Source organism: Neolamprologus brichardi, chromosome 6 (genome assembly GCF_056152115.1).
Source record: "Neolamprologus brichardi isolate AB-2024 chromosome 6, ASM5615211v1, whole genome shotgun sequence".
Lineage (NCBI taxonomy): Eukaryota > Metazoa > Chordata > Actinopteri > Cichliformes > Cichlidae > Neolamprologus > Neolamprologus brichardi.
The window spans coordinates 19,448,729-19,464,738 of NC_142109.1; the positions used below are offsets into that span (position 1 = coordinate 19,448,729).

General features: G+C 37.2%; 1 protein-coding gene across 1 annotated transcript; it reads left to right on the forward strand.

Moving 5' to 3' along the window:
- The first annotated feature begins 9,268 nt into the window (after positions 1-9,268).
- Positions 9,269-10,686, forward strand: LOC148102526 (uncharacterized). Its single transcript, XM_087842536.1, has 4 exons — positions 9,269-9,647; positions 9,969-10,106; positions 10,338-10,399; positions 10,567-10,686. The coding sequence occupies exons 1-4, from the start codon at positions 9,269-9,271 to the stop codon at positions 10,684-10,686; spliced, it is 699 nt and encodes a 232-aa protein (XP_087698662.1).
- Positions 10,687-16,010: the final 5,324 nt, after the last annotated feature.

Genomic DNA, 16,010 nt, shown 5'->3' on the forward strand with positions numbered 1-16,010 from the left:
ATACTGACATCAGAGTTTTCACACAGTTATGAAATTCTGCACAAACCGCTTCCTGTCCTGTACGAGTGCATACACTAAAATGGGGGCTGAAGATATTGACCATGCTGTTGACATTTACAGAGGTGGGAGCAGTTGTGGTTTCTGCAGGTCTATGCTTCTTGCTTGATGTTGCAGAGGAGTAGCTGTAAGCTGCGATGCTGACAATGCTTGCACTGCAAACACTGTTGCGAAAGTCAACTCATAGTTGCACTAACATACAACCACAACTAACATTTGCAAATAGGTTGTGAAATATAAATAGCTTCATTTCAGCCTGCCCAGGATTTAAGTTGTGATAAATTTTCAGCCTAGTTTAACCTCTTCAGTAACTGCTCTGCCACACCATTTCTGTTTACCACTCTGATGGGCGGCAATTTAAGTTTCAATTTTTTGAAATATATGCAGCATGGCATCATGCATTTTTTTCCCTACTACAACAGAGCTCTTTGTACAGTATATTTTAATCTTATTTGTATTGTACTTTATTCTATTGTATATAGTATTTTATTCCTGTTGTATAGTTTACTATTGTATTATTGCTTACCCTATCCTATTGTGTTTTTGTTAACTTTTACTGCTCTTAAACTTGTGCTTACTGCCATGACCAAAAAATTTGCCACGTGTGGGACTAGTAAAGATTATTTTATCCTATCATGTGAAAATCATTCTATAAGTCAAAGAACAGTCAGAATTTACAAACCTATTTAAATATTCAGACATTATTTTATTAGTTAGTGAGCATGCCATGAAAAAAGTGGTCACATTGACATTTTTCTGCTGGCTGACATAGAGTTAAACATTAAATTTGGATCTACCTCGCTTTCAGGGACAAAGACAAATAAAAGCGAACTATAATTTAAGTTTAAAACAAAACCTTGATATTGAAAACCATTTTTAGTTTTCAGCTTTATGAAAATGTCTAGGAAATAGCCTTGGCTTGTTTCCATTTTCTTGAAAAATATTTTACCAGAACTCATAACAAAGTTAAGCTGTGAGTACATATTTCTGGTTCTCTATTATGAGCCGGTTTAAAGTCTTTTGCATCTGGGTGATGAGGAATAGTATAGTAATACATCTCCTATTAATGCAAGGGGATGTCATAACAGACTGGTTGAATGAGTTTGAATTTGACACTGTTGGAGTTTTTGGAATTATTATTCAACCTGTCAAAATTAGTTTTTGTAAATGGAGTGAAACCTAAATAAAACTGCTTGTGCTCAAGTCCCACTACAGGCTGTCAACCTAAATGCCTTAATAATACGTTTATAAATGATTTTGCCACTTATCTGATTAAGATAACATTTACATTTGTTATGTTTGATCACATTTTTATTCTGTACACAAAGTTTTAAGTACTTGAATGACATGTAAAAATATTTGTAATGGTTAGGGTGGATGACAAAAAAGATATAATTACCAACAAATGACAACTACTTTCATCATATGTCCATTGTATATCAAATTCAATTGTATAACATTTTTGACTGGTAGGAAAGAGCTTCCTTAACCCTCTTTTGCTGACTGAACAAGGTTTTCTGGTATAATTCATTATAGGTAATACTGTGCATAGCCATAATTAGCAAACGGATAGAGAATTAGCCTTTACTTAACACTTATTACTGCTAAAATGATCAAATTAAGAAGTAAATTGTAAACAGATTTATATATGCAAACAAGCTGTAACTTTACAAAAACCATCAAGATGTTTGTAGGTGATTTTTATACTTGTTTAAAAGACATTATAAGAAGGCAGATGGAAAAAAGGGTGGAGTATTCACACAACTGTAAATCTTTGTGTCTTGTTTCTCACACTGAATAGTTTTGTTTTTACTTTTTTACTTTCATTTGCACAAGCTGTTTGGTTGGCAAGCGATTCTCAGAAAAGTTTAGGTTTAGGAAAGAATTGTGGTCTAGGTTGAAACAAGTCAGCTCATGGCCGAGAGCCTTCTCACTATTGTTGCATCACATGCATCAAGGAGCTGGTGCCAGAAATACACAAGTCTCTGAGACACCCACAGCTTTGTCACTGAATAATAATTTTTATTGCACTAATTTAAGGCATAAGCATATTGTACATTTTAACATTACTGATCATTGGTAAATATTGTTTATTAATAATAATTGTTTTAGTTAAAAATATTTTTTAAACTAAAGCATTGTTTTTAACATTATATTAACAATATACTAAATTTGTGGAAGGCTGTCCCAATAAATATCTGTTCCAAAAGAAATAGCACCCTCTGGCGGACAGTGTAAGTTCATCAACTCCAAATGCCAGGAGAACCCAAGCAAAGTTGATATTGGAAGGATTTCAAAACCCAGCTCAGTTAGCTGAACTGTTTGATGTATTGCTTAATTAAAACTAAAACTTTTCAGCTATCTTTGTAATAGGGTCATAAACCTACAGATCATTCCTTCAATCATCATATTTCTGAAATAACTAGAACAAGTGCTTCTGACTGAATGTGAAAGGCATTGGTGATAGTTTGTCATTATAAATTTGAAATGAAATAACTGATTCGGAATTAATAGATCTTTAAAATTAGTTACAGAAACTTGGTTAGAACAAATATTTACATGTTACTCTGTATTATATATCAATTGCAAATGTCAGTTCCCTTGTTATAGTACTTTTCATGTACTGAATTGCTTTAGAGGGTGGGGTGGAAGTGGGGGTGGGGACTGTGGTGCGGGGGCACTGACCTCATTACTGACATCTAGAAAGTGTCACAGTTTTTCAAACAGCCTGACCTAGAAAAAATACCATAGGACCACAGCAAGCATAAAAATAAAGATGGCAGATCACATGATCAGATAGTCCTTGTCCAATCTGATACTGCTTGAGAACAAAGTCTATATAGAATGTAAAATTTAAAGGGTTAGTGCATACTAAGCTGCTTCTACATCCCAGTCTCTGGATTTCCTCCTTTTTACTCTTTTTGGCTCCTTTTTGAACTCACTGGCTGTAGGCTGAGTCACAGGGGGCTATATGCAGGGTTTGAAGCTGCACTTCAGAGTCTGTGGCCATTTTGGTTTCCAATCAGAGCACCACAAGTTTTTGAGAGTTTGTATATGCTATGCTATTGTTTATATTACGTTTATGTTAGCTTGTTGTTTTGCTTGTTTCTCAGTAAATGATCAGTTTCATTGTTTTGTGTTAACTTAAGAAAGCCTGTAGAGGAGACAACCCATTTTTGTTTAATCACCACCCTTTTGTCATGTTTTTCCTTGAGTTGCTAGGAGCTTATTTGTAAGTTTAAAACATTTTTTTGTGTTTTGTGTGCGTTTTAACTAAAGGCTTTTGGTTTGGGGTTTTTTCTTTTTGCTGATTTGACTCTTTAACAACTTTGAAAGCTCCTACAGCAGCAGAAGATTAATTTGCTATTACCCATAAGAGTGGGTTTGTGATAACTCCTCTGTTCCAAAGATTGAATGGGAATGTAATTTTCATAAAAAGGGTCATGCTCTTTCTGAGTGTTTAGCCTTAAAGCACAAGCACATCAAATGACAGCAAGCAGACAACATGGGTGGGGTTAATAGAAACCATTTAGCCCACTAAAAAGTCAGCATGAAGACTTGAGGGATTTGCCTTTAACAAATTAACCAGAGGATGAACAACCTATTAAAATCTCTGTGATATTGTTGAATTCTTGTCTTTAATAATGTGATGTGCTTCCCTGCTTACTCAGTATAGTTCAGGTAAATGTTTCCTCTCTGGCTAAATGCTATGTGTAAAACAGGAACAAGTGCTACTGTTCTTACCTACTTAGGTTTGCTGGCAATTCCTTTCTCTTAACCTTTTAAAGCCCGAACCTTTAAATAATTGCCAGAAAATTCAAAAGTTTTGAAAATGACATGCTTATTATGCCTTTTGCTAAAACCCCGACTCAAGAAACACACACATACATTTAAACAAAACCGTTTAATCAGTGTATTCAATCTAAAACAGGAGACACTGAAGTTTGTCACCGGATCAAAGTGAAATGATGCTATTTCTAATGAGTAACTTATAAGTAATCAATGTAATTTCATTTATCAGTACAAGCCAAACTGAGTTCTTGAGGTTTCTATTATTTACTAGATTTATTTATCAGCTTATCCAAACTAAGTAGTCATACAAGTCATTTGTTCTTCTGTTATATTACCATTGTGGTTTGAGGACCACAAAATACCCCTTCATGGGGTTAGAGGTCAGAAGTTAAATAAAAAAAACATTTTTGAGTCTTACTGGCATTTATTTTTGGTTTCTTAGTCTTTTTCTCTGGTTTTGTTAGACTTTGGCAATAAAATAACTTGATAAGGCTAGGAAAAGATCATGGCTCTGCTCAAGACAGACTCAAAACAGTATTTAGCACACATTTTAAGGCTCGTTTTTCTGTGTTTCCCCCAATCTAAAGATATTAATGAACACTAATAAACTTGTAATATGCACCAGAGTTCAAAGAGATATATCAAGAAGAGTATCACAGAAGAGAAATTTCTGCATGACAGGCCTCTGAGTCCTATGACCTTATGATTTTAAACGTCACTGATTCTGATGAGGGCCTCTACTACTGTGGAACAGAACAACAAAGATAAAGATAAAGATATAGATAAAGATAAAGATAAAGAATTCATCATGCCTAGATTTATTTACACTTATGGCAATGCCACAAGAAGAATCATAATAGGTGAGTGTTTTTGTCAGGTTTTTCTTTTGTATGACATTTTATGTGATCTTAATTGAGACGTAATTTGAGTAGATGTTGTGCATCATTCATCTAGAATGAAAGGTCAAATATTGTTTTTTTTAAGATTTTTCAAAGAATTCCTACAAGATCAGAGACCCCTTGCTACTTAGATGCACACCATTTGGTATAAATGTATTTTTCATATGATCACAGTATCACAAACCTCTGAGATTTTTTTTTGTTTTTACACTTTATTTCTGGAAAAAAAAGTTTGGAAAAAACAGTAGCGCAGTGCAGTTATCAAAATCAATCAACCCATGTCAAGAAATCAAAGTAAAAAGCCACGATTGTATAGCATTTGCAAATTTCAAAAATGTCTATTCATTCTGCAAAGAAAACTTAGCATGGGTTGTAACAGAATAATTGATAACAGCATTCATTTTATGGTCATGGTCAAAGAAATGATGAGTTTCCATTATGATATTAAAATATAATTAACCTACTCATTAGAGCTTTTTGTTTGATCCAGGTTCCAGCAAACATCATGAACCTTCTCAGAACTGTGACCTGTGTTGGATGCTGCTCGTCTCTCTTTGTCCAGTTTTTGCTGGCCTCTCCTCACTCCTCACTTCTGGTTTATCACCTATGTAGGAAAAGATTTAATAACTGTAAGTATTACTATTCATATGCCGTTCATTTAAATCAAGACATTTTTCCATTGTTTTGATTATGTAAGGGAATTTTTTTTCAAAGCTAAAGAACCTGAAGTTGACCAGATACGTCCTAAAACAAGACGTCTAACAAGAATAAAGGTAATTTACAGAATGTTTTAACTTTATGTTATACTACAGTAATAGCATTACAGTAGAACAAAATGGAGCTTCTAACAACAAATGTGACCTCTTAGGATGAAGATATGTGTTATGCTGCCTTGGAAATCAGGCATCGCAGAGGCAAAAGAAGAAAACACAGAGTTCTGACTTCTGCACATTATTAATACACACAATATTAATATTCTACACCTTAGTGTGAAGCTGTGAAAGTGTGAAAACTTTGTTAATTTGAATTGTTAATATCATAAATATATTGCTGCAAGCTCCTCTGTTTCTGGTGATGCCAACCTTTACTGCAAAGGGCTGAAAAATGTACAGAAAATACATTTTGATCTCAGTAATTTGCTGGAATCGGTATGAGTAATGGATATTTTTATGGTTCAAAAAAGGACATTTTGGTTCTAAAATACTCTGCATGTGAAGGTTTTGTGTTTTTGTAGCTTCACTGTGAACTGAAATGTACACAAAAATTTATATTTTTTTGATTGAAATTGGTTTTATTACGATGTTCCAGGCTTCATATCATCTGGTTTGTAAGTGAATTGTTAATTACTTGGTGTTTTTTGAATTTTTTAGAATATGTGTGCTTTTTTAAATTAAGAGAAAGGTAGGTTGCTATGTGCATTTTTTACTGGGTGGGCCAACTAGAAATTAAATTGGAATAAATCTGTTACATAAAGCTTGTCTGACAGTGCTGCCTTAAACCATAAAAACGAACAAAAAGAACTACAATGGTAGTTACATTTTCTGTTGACTTGTCTGACACATGACTGTCAACAGAGAGTCTTTTGAGTGGGATTATTTGACTGGGATTATTTTAACGTCCATTTTATTATTATTTTTCTCTGGTTAGGTTCAGTCAATGCTCAGGAGGGGCTGGAAATACTTAGAACTTGGTAAGGGATTGGCTCAAAGTACCTTTTCACAGGTTTTAGAACATTTTAGAAAAGCTCTTTTGCTCTGTTTTTTCAGTTGTTACTTTTTACTGGTAGATTATAACTAACAATGCCTGTACTGTAGTAGTTCATAGCATTTGATAGGTTAGAGTGGCTTTTTCTACAGGAAATACAACTCAACATACTAAATTTGTTTTAGGACGCGTCACAAAAAAACAACAAAAAAAAAGACTCATCCTTTGCTTAATGACAGGCCAGCCACATAAAGTTACAACAACCCAAAAATGACAATAAAGGTAGCCTCAACAAGCCTTGTGATATGTGAAACTCACAGGAAACCCACAATGACAAACAGCTCATGTAACTAAAAACCTTGGCCTGTACACTGTTTGAACCACCGATTAGCACATAGTGTGATTACGTTAACGAAAACAATATTACATTTAAAGTATACACAAGCCAAAAATTAGCAGCTCTTCTGAATAAACAAATCACACTTAGATAACAAATGTTGAAAAAGTGATTTACTTTTTAATAAACATGTAATGTGTCCTGACATTAAATGGTCTGATTCTTATATTGTACTTTTCTACTCTCCCAGAGCTCTACTCTACTCTATTCTAATTTTCTACTCTCCTATTCCCCAACCTTTTTTTGCGCCACAGACCGGCCTTTGCCAAACTCAAGACTATTGTATCCAAAGGCGAATTGGAGATGGTTGGAACAGTTGACCTCACCCGCTACGCACCATCAACACTGTAGCTACTTTTAAAAAACAGCTCAAAACACATCTGTTTAGAAAGGCATTTAGGTAATATTCATGTGTAGCAAACTGTTTTGTTGGATATGCTACTATATCCTATTTATAGTGTTTTATTGTATCAATTGCTATGCTTTTATACCTTTTTTATACCATTTTTATTGTTTCGTTTGATATGCTTTTATTCCCATGTGAAGCACTTTGAAAAAACAACAAAATAAAGTACTGGTACCAAAAAAAAGAAGATTTATTCATAACACACAGGAAAACACCCAGGGAAACTGAGTTGAGGATAAAAAAAAATAATGATAAAAACCGATAAAAACTCTGAAAACCATAAATTTCACACCCGTGTCTCAACTCTCGCAGCCCTGTACCAAATTACTCACGGACCGGTGGTTGGGTACAGCTGTCCTAGAGCACTCAAATCATTTTATATGACATGCCTCATTCACTTACTTCTATGCTTAAGCGCTTCCTGTCTACCAATCATACTCCGACGGATGCATAGGAGAGCAACTTGAGGTTAGTAACTTCTTCAAGGGTTTTTGGTATGCAGACTGGAGCAACAAGGAATCAAACGACTAACCTTCCACGCAGTAGAGGACCCACTCCTCTCCTGAGCTACAGCCACCCACATTAGCTGAATTCTTCTTTTTTTTGACATAAGAACCAAGTCACTGTGTATAGTTAGATCCTCATACAAACTAATTACACAGCTTACTAAAAGGATGAACAAGCAGGTTGGCATCCTTCATAACAGATGCCTCTGCTTCCCACACTTCTGTTAGCATCCACCCAAATACTGTACTATTCATGGACAATTTATTATTTAAACACTTATGAATACTTATCACTTGATATTTATTGCAAATGATACAGTTTGAAAGGGTATGTACTGAAAGATAACAAGCCTGTATTCTCTGGAAAGATCACAGTATGTCAACATGGCACCAATGCAAGATACCGTACTTTCTTGAAATTGAAACTCTACCATCCCCTAACAATCTTTTGTTCACAGGGGTATCCCAAAGGGAAGCATGCCATAATCAAAAATTACATCTTTCCCACTCTGTGTGGATTTTAAAGAAAAAAAGAGAGAGGAAAAAAAGAGATTTTATAGTTTTAGTTTTGAGCGTTTGGTGCACTGAGACAATCATGTAATTGCTCAATGCTTTCACACTTACTGGGAGTAAGTAAAATAATCCATTTGTTCATATGGTTACAGTAAAACTGTATCTCATTTATTTATTTATTCATTTATATAACCTCTAATGGGCAACTTCTGCATTTTCTTGACTTCAAACTTCTACGATTTACAGGTGGGTCAAGTCAGTTAAGCAACTAACATGGACTTTGAAGAACATCTCTTTTGCCTTGACAAATATTTGGATTGCTTTTGCACTATGCACATTTACTAGGGAAGAAAGATTTTTTTTGTTTATTTGTTTTTGGAGGGTTTTTTTTTTAGATTGGGCTAGGGCTATGAAATCTTTCACATAGCAGAATGAAGCTTTCCAAATATATTTATGTAAACCTTGTGGACAACTGGAAAGTCTTCTTTGTATCATGAATATCTTTTCTGTCTGAAATGAAGACATGAAGAAATCAATCAAAGCTTTGGACGAAAACTAGGGCTTATACACTTGAATGTGCAATGTGTTTACACTTTTTTGTTTTTTGAAAGTTATCTTTTACATCAGTATCAAAACATAAAAAGCCTACAGAAAGCAACCACAAAGAATGTTGCTCAGCAACCAATCACAACTAACATTTCCTTGAATGGAAAAATCTGCATGGCTCATGACATCTGTTAGTAGGTCATGGTGTTGTCTTCTAACTCCAGGATGTCATCATCATCACACATGGACGGGCTGCATGTATTTCTAATTGTTCCTTTAGGTAAATCTTATAAACATTTTGAAGATAGAATTATATTTATTCCATCTTTATTGATGTTCATTTGTGTAATGCCATGCAGATGCAAACAACCTTTAATTTTGTTTTGGGGTTTTTTCTCCAGGATTTTTAACTTCCAGTCAAGATCTCAGATATGACTCGCTGATAGAGATGGCAGTCAGACCAGAAGAAAATATCACTCTACACTGTGATTGTAAATCGTCAGTTGGAGTTTACATAGTGTGGTATAGGAATTGCACTCATGAGAAACAACCTCCTCTTGTACTGAAAACTGTGCTTGATTGGAAAAGTGGGGACCAAAGTTCAAATGATAGGGCTGCTTACAGAAACATTCTGAATCCATTCCCTGATTTTTACCTGGCGAAGAATGAGTCCTCTCAATCTTACAATCTGCTGATCACAAACATCACTGATTCCAATGAGGCTCTTTACTACTGTGGAACTGAAAAGCTTGCGCTTACGGATAAGAAACTAATTACTCCTGGATATGTACGCACATATGGTAACATCACAACGAGGATTTTCTTTTGTAAGTAATCGGTGTGTCATTAATACATTTTCTGTGAATTGTTTAAAGAATTTGACAAACTAAGCACAGAAAGAAAATCAGGTCTTACATAACCCCGTACTTGTTTAATGGTCAAAGTGGCGGCAAGATTATGGATTGAAAGAGAAACCGAATTTCCACTATTGAAACCCATGCATGCATGATGTAAGATGCTTGGATTTTTGTTCCATCCCTAGAACTAAAGATGAAACTGAGCACATCAGTCATGTTCATCTGTAATGTCACAGTGTCTAAATTTTCATAATTTCTAGATATCTGGTGTGTTGTTTTTTTTTCATTCAGATTCCAGTGAACCTCATCACCGTGAGACTCAGCCCGACTGTGCTCTTTGCTGGATGCTCTTCTATTCTCTCTGTCAAGCTTTTGCTATCCTCTCATCTCTCCTCTCCTCTCTTTTGATTTATTACTGTCAGAAGACAGGTAACTCCTCAATGTTTCATTTTGTCCAGCCAGTTACTTTTTATCACTTTATTCCTCTGGTCATTTGACCATCACTATTAAATTGAGTTTTTGGAAAAAAAAAAAGAACTGGGGAAAAAAGTGGCTGATTAAAATGAATGTATCTTTTAATGTATTACCATAATTAATATTGTGATATATTTTAATATTTATTTTATATTCATTTTAATTACATGTTGTTAATTTCTGTAGCTAAGGAACCTCAAGTTGATGAAAAACAGTATGACAGAAGAGACCAGACTACAAGAAATCAGGTAATTAATGGCTTTCATCAGTCTTCACATCAATGATATGATATATGTATACTACAGCTACTATTTATTTTCTGTAGTCATGATTATCAAGATATTGAGCAGTAAAATACATTTATCATATTACACAAGTATATCATGATCACATCGAAATTATTATAAAATTTTAGGATGACGAAATGTATTATGCACCTTTGGAAATCCGTCAAGCATCACAGAGACCAAAGAAGAAGAGGACAGCCCAGATTTCTGATTTCAGCATCTCTGCTATCAACACTTGCACCATGTAATAATAATAATAATGATGTTTTTTCCTCCCACAGAAATGACAAAGAAATATCTATGTCTGGTTATTGTTATACAGTGGAAATAAAAAGCTACCATCTTTAACTTACAGATATTAACAATTGCTCTGATATGAACAAAACTAATATATACGATTTGACAACATGAAAAAAATTGTTAAAATTACTAGCTTTTTGTTGTTCTTTATAGTTCATAAGTGTGTTTTATTACACACACACACACACACACACACACATATATATATATATATATATATATATATATATATATATACACACACACATATATATATATATATATATATATATATATATATATATATATACACATATATATATATATATATATATATATATATATATACATATACATTAGTGCTGTCAGGGTTTATCTCGTTAACACCATAGCCGCATTAACGCGCAAATCTGTGTTTGGGTTGTTTGGCTGTTGGGTATATTAGTTATTATATTAGTTATATTTATATCAGTTATATAATTCAGCATCATTTATTTTTACCTCAATGTTTATGAACTTGCCTCAACTGTCATATAATGTCTATTTATCCTCTAAGTCAGCATTATAAATGCTCTTGCGGCCAAACCCTGTATATAGGATAACTTAATGGGTTGAAAAAAGAACTTTCTGCAGTGTAATTCTCAGGTGATATTTCTCATTCAGCTCACAATCAAAATGCTTTGTTTTTGGTATTGGACAAAAGGATAATATAAAGCAATCACTGTAGTACAAACCAGCGCTCTACAATATTTTTCTGGGAATTTATGTCAAACCTGAGAACAAACGTCATAGCTTAGGAAGGTTAATTTCGAACAGTCATAAAAAACAGCCACATAAAAAAAATCACATAAACCAATACAGCAGCATCTAAAAATTTGAGTTTTGACTCAATTAAAATAGTTATTCTCCTCATTTCTAATAGAGTAATATAACTATTTCACATGTATTTTTCTCATCAACATTCATGTATAGTAACTTAGCAATGGTGATTGGTACAACAGAAAATCCTTGAATTTACTAAAGTTTTCTCACATAAAGGGAGATGAGGGTATTATTGAAAAATCCTGAAGCTCATTAGCTTCCAGTACAGATTTTATGTATGTGATTTTACTTAGTCTAAACTGAATTTTGATTCCTAGCTGTCCTCCAGCTAGCGTATTTCCAAATTGACAAGTGAATATGGATTTTATTTTACCAAAATAACTACACATAAATATTTGTGAGAAGTAAACTGGACAATGTGGGAAATCTTGGTGAAGTTAATTACCTGGACACAAGATTTGAGACAAAGCTTTTTATAGGTTAGCTGCCTCAACAGCTAAGAAAGGCCCCTCCTTATAGACAGAATACATATATCCAAGTCAACAGATTATAATCGTTCCTCTATGTGTTCCCGATAACTCCTCTATAAGTCACACTTATGCCCAAATTTATTCATGCACGGTATGTTTTGTCTTCCTCTATTCATAAAAAAAATTCCCTATGAATTGAATTTTAGCTGCACGTTTTTTGAAACTGCAGTAATTTCAATAGAAGATTTTTCTGTAAAGTTTTGATGGTGAAGGTGCATGCTTGGAAATATATTGCTTGTCTTTCCAGACCTTGCTCTCTGCCATTTGTGCACGCCTTCACCTGCTCCACCTGACATCTTTAAGCCAAACGAAAAGGTGCACAAAAAAGGAATGAAGAAAGAGAGCAGCACTGAAACATTATTATTTATATTTTGAAACTGTAATTGCTTATTGCTATATGATTTATTTTGCATTTACAGTGCATGTGTGTATATGTGTGTCTTTGACCATGTGTGTGTATGTATGGGAGAGAGACTGAAAATAAAAAAAGGCAATTCTATTCTATTCTATCCATCCATCCATCTTCATCCGCTTTATCCGAGCCGGGTCGCGGGGGCAGCAGCCTAAGCAGAGAGGCCCAGACCTCCCTCTCCCCAGCCACCTCCTCCAGCTTATCCGGGGGAACACTAAGGCATTCCCAGGCCAGCCGAGAGATATAATCTTTCCAGCGTGTCCTGGGTCTGCCCCGGGGCCTCCTCCCGGTGGGACATGCCCGGAACACCTCACCCAGGAGGCGCCCAGGAGGCATCCTTTTCAGATGCCCGGACCACCTCAGCTGGCTCCTTTCGATGTGGAGCAGCAGCGGCTCTACTCTGAGCCCCTCCCGGATGGCCGAACTTATCACCCTATCTCTAAGGGAGAGGCCAGCCACCCTTCGGAGGAAGCTCATTTCTGCCGCTTGTATCCGCGATCTTGTTCTTTCGGTCACTACCCACAGCATGTGGCCATAGGTGAGGGTAGGGACGTAGATCGACCGGTAAATTGAGAGCTTCGCTTTTACACTCAGCTCCCTCTTCACCACGACGGACCGGTGCAGCGTCCGCATTACTGCAGCTGCAGCCCCAATCCATCTGTCGATCTCCGGCTCCCTTCTCTCACTCGCGAACAAGACCCCGAGATACTTGAACTTCTCTTGGGGCCAGACTCCTCTTGGGCCAGACACCCCATGCTCCCGCAACACCTCCCACAGGACACCCCGAGGGACACGGTCAAATGCCTTCTCCAAGTCCACAAAACACATGTAGACTGGTTGGGCAAACTCCCATACACCCTCAAGTATCCTTGAGAGGATAAAGAGCTGGTCCAGTGTTCCGCGATCAGGACGAAAACCGCATTGTTCCTCCTGTATCCGAGGTTCGACTAGCGGACGAACTCTCCTTTCCAGCACCCTGGCATAGACTTTCCCAGGGAGGCTGAGGAGTGTGATCCCCCTGTAGTTGGAATACACCCTCCGGTTTTCCTTCTCAAAGATGGGGACCACCACCCCGGTCTGCCAGTCCAGGGGTACTGCCCCTGATCTCCACGCAACATTGTAGAGGCGTGTCAACAAGGACAGCCCTACAACGTCCAGAGCCTTCAGGAACTCGGGGCGGACCTCATCAACACCAGGGGCTCTGCCACCAAGGAGTTGTTTAACTGCCTCAGTGACCTCACCCCCGGAAATTGGCGGGTCATTCCCCTCATCCCCAGACTCTGCTTCCTCCTCGGAAAACGTGTCAGTGGGATTAAGGAGGTCCTCGAAGTATTCCTTCCACTGCCTGACAATTTTCTCAGTCGACGTCAGCAGCGCTCCGCCAGCACTATACACAGTGCAGGTAGAGCACCGCTTTCCACTCCTGAGACGCCTGACGGTTTGCCAGAATCTCTTTGAGGTCGAAGTCTTTTTCCATGGCCTCTCCGAACTCCTCCCACACCCGAGTTTTTGCTTCAGCCACTGCCCAAGCAGGCATTCCACTTGGCCTATCGATACCTGTCGGCTGCCTCCGGAGTCCCACAGGCTAACCAAGCCCGATAGGACTCCTTCTTCAGCCTGGTGGCTCCCTTCACCTCTGGTGTCCACCATTTGGTTCGGGGATTACCACCACGGCAGGCATCAACCACCCTGCGGCCGCAGCTCAATGCAGCAGCATCGGCAATGGAGACGCTGAACATGGTCAATTCGGACTCAATGTCCCCAGTCTCCCTCGGAATGCTGTTGAAGCTCTGCTGGAGGTGTGCGTTGAAGATCTCGCGGACTGGGGCCTCTGCTAGACGTTCCCAGCACACCCTCACTACGCGTTTAGGTGCACCGGGTCTGTCCAGCGTCTTCCCCCGCCACCTGATACCAGGTAGTGATCAGTTGACAGCTCAGCCCCTCTCTTTACCCAAGTGTCCAGAACATATGGTCGCAGGTCTGGTGATACGATTACAAAATCGAACATCGACCTACGGCCTAGAGCGTCCTGGTGCCACGTGCACTTATGGACACTCTTATGTTCGAACAAGGTGTTCGTTATGGCCAAACTGTGATTTGCACAGAAGTTCAATAATAAAACATCGCTCGGGTTCAGATCAGGGAGGCCGTTCCTCCCAATCACGCCCCTCCAGGTCTCGCTGTCGTTACCCACGTGAGCATTGAAGTCTCCCAGCAGGACAACAGAGTCTCCAGGTGGAGCACCTTTCAGCAGATTTGTTTATATACCTCAGTAACTGCCGTTGGTTTCCTAAGGCACCAACGGCTGAGGACAAGATAGCTCAACCTGTCAAACCCTAGTGGTGACAAAACACCACTAGGTTGTGAAAGATGTGGCAGTCCTATTAAACAGCAGATTCAGGAAGAAGGCATATAAGAAAACTGTAATGTACCGGGGCAAAAGGAACAACTGAATCAAATGTGGAACACTGTTTTTCACATAGTAGTTGCAGTGGTATTAGGGGCAATAAAACCAGTAAACCCAAACTGTAAGATTCCAGTACATTGCAGACACAACATCAAAGGTTTCAGTCCAGAAGAGATTATAGAAATAGTTAATACTGTGAAGAACCCTCAAACTTGATAGAGGACCCAAGTTTGAGGAATATGGCAACAATGTAGCATCAAGTTAACAAGGTCCCAGTCTCACAGGCTTAGAGACCAGTCCATTCTGATCTGGCAACCACCAGTTGTGAAGAAACTAGTAGATGACTTGCTATGGGATGACTGATATTGGATGACTTCCTCTTCCTGTGTACAGATGTGCTGTATCTACAGGTTAATCTGATTAACTCATTTAATTACAAAACTTTACTTAAAGGATAAACAGATTTAGTAGAAATGTAACTCATGTTAATACTAATGACAGTGGTTTTGTTTTTCTTCAAGGAAAATCAGAAACTAATAAGATTAGAATGTATTTTTGTGAAAGCACTTTCACTTTCAACCTAGCTGTGTAGTCTACAAGAAGTTACAACAATATAAAGTTGACAGTAAACCCAATGTTAACAACCCCCTGTTCTGTGAAAGTCACAGGAAACCCACAATGATAAACAGCCACTCACAAGCACGCACAAACCTTCAGGCTGTTGAACCAGTATTAAGTGCAGAGTGTGATTTGTTTTATTGTCAGTAGTTTAGAATGTATTTTCAGAAAAAAAAAAAACATCAAGTTAATGCATACACAAGCCAGAAGGTAGCATATATATATATATATATATATATATATATATATATATATATATATATATAGCAAGAGAGAGAGAGAGAGAGAGAGGGAGAATCAGCACGATTCAGAAACTAATAATATTAGGAAGTGTTATTTGTGACAGCACTTTCAAGATTACCTTTTTTATTTTTCAGAGAAATTATATTTGAAACAAATTGTAATCATTTTCCTTGTGTCCTTAAAGTCAAGGTTGGTCATCATACAGGCTCTGTCTCATGCTGCAGAATGACGGAGGATTGATCATCCAGTGTGGTATTATAT

What these genes read in the sequence shown, in the direction of transcription:
- LOC148102526 (XM_087842536.1), top strand. Translation starts at nt 9,269, where the DNA reads ATGGCAGTCAGACCAGAAGAAAATATCACTCTACACTGTGATTGTAAA. An exon ending in CACAACGAGGATTTTCTTTT is followed by an intron (nt 9,648 to 9,968) that starts GTAAGTAATCGG and finishes TTTTTCATTCAG; the next exon opens with ATTCCAGTGAACCTCATCAC. An exon ending in TTATTACTGTCAGAAGACAG is followed by an intron (nt 10,107 to 10,337) that starts GTAACTCCTCAA and finishes TAATTTCTGTAG; the next exon opens with CTAAGGAACCTCAAGTTGAT.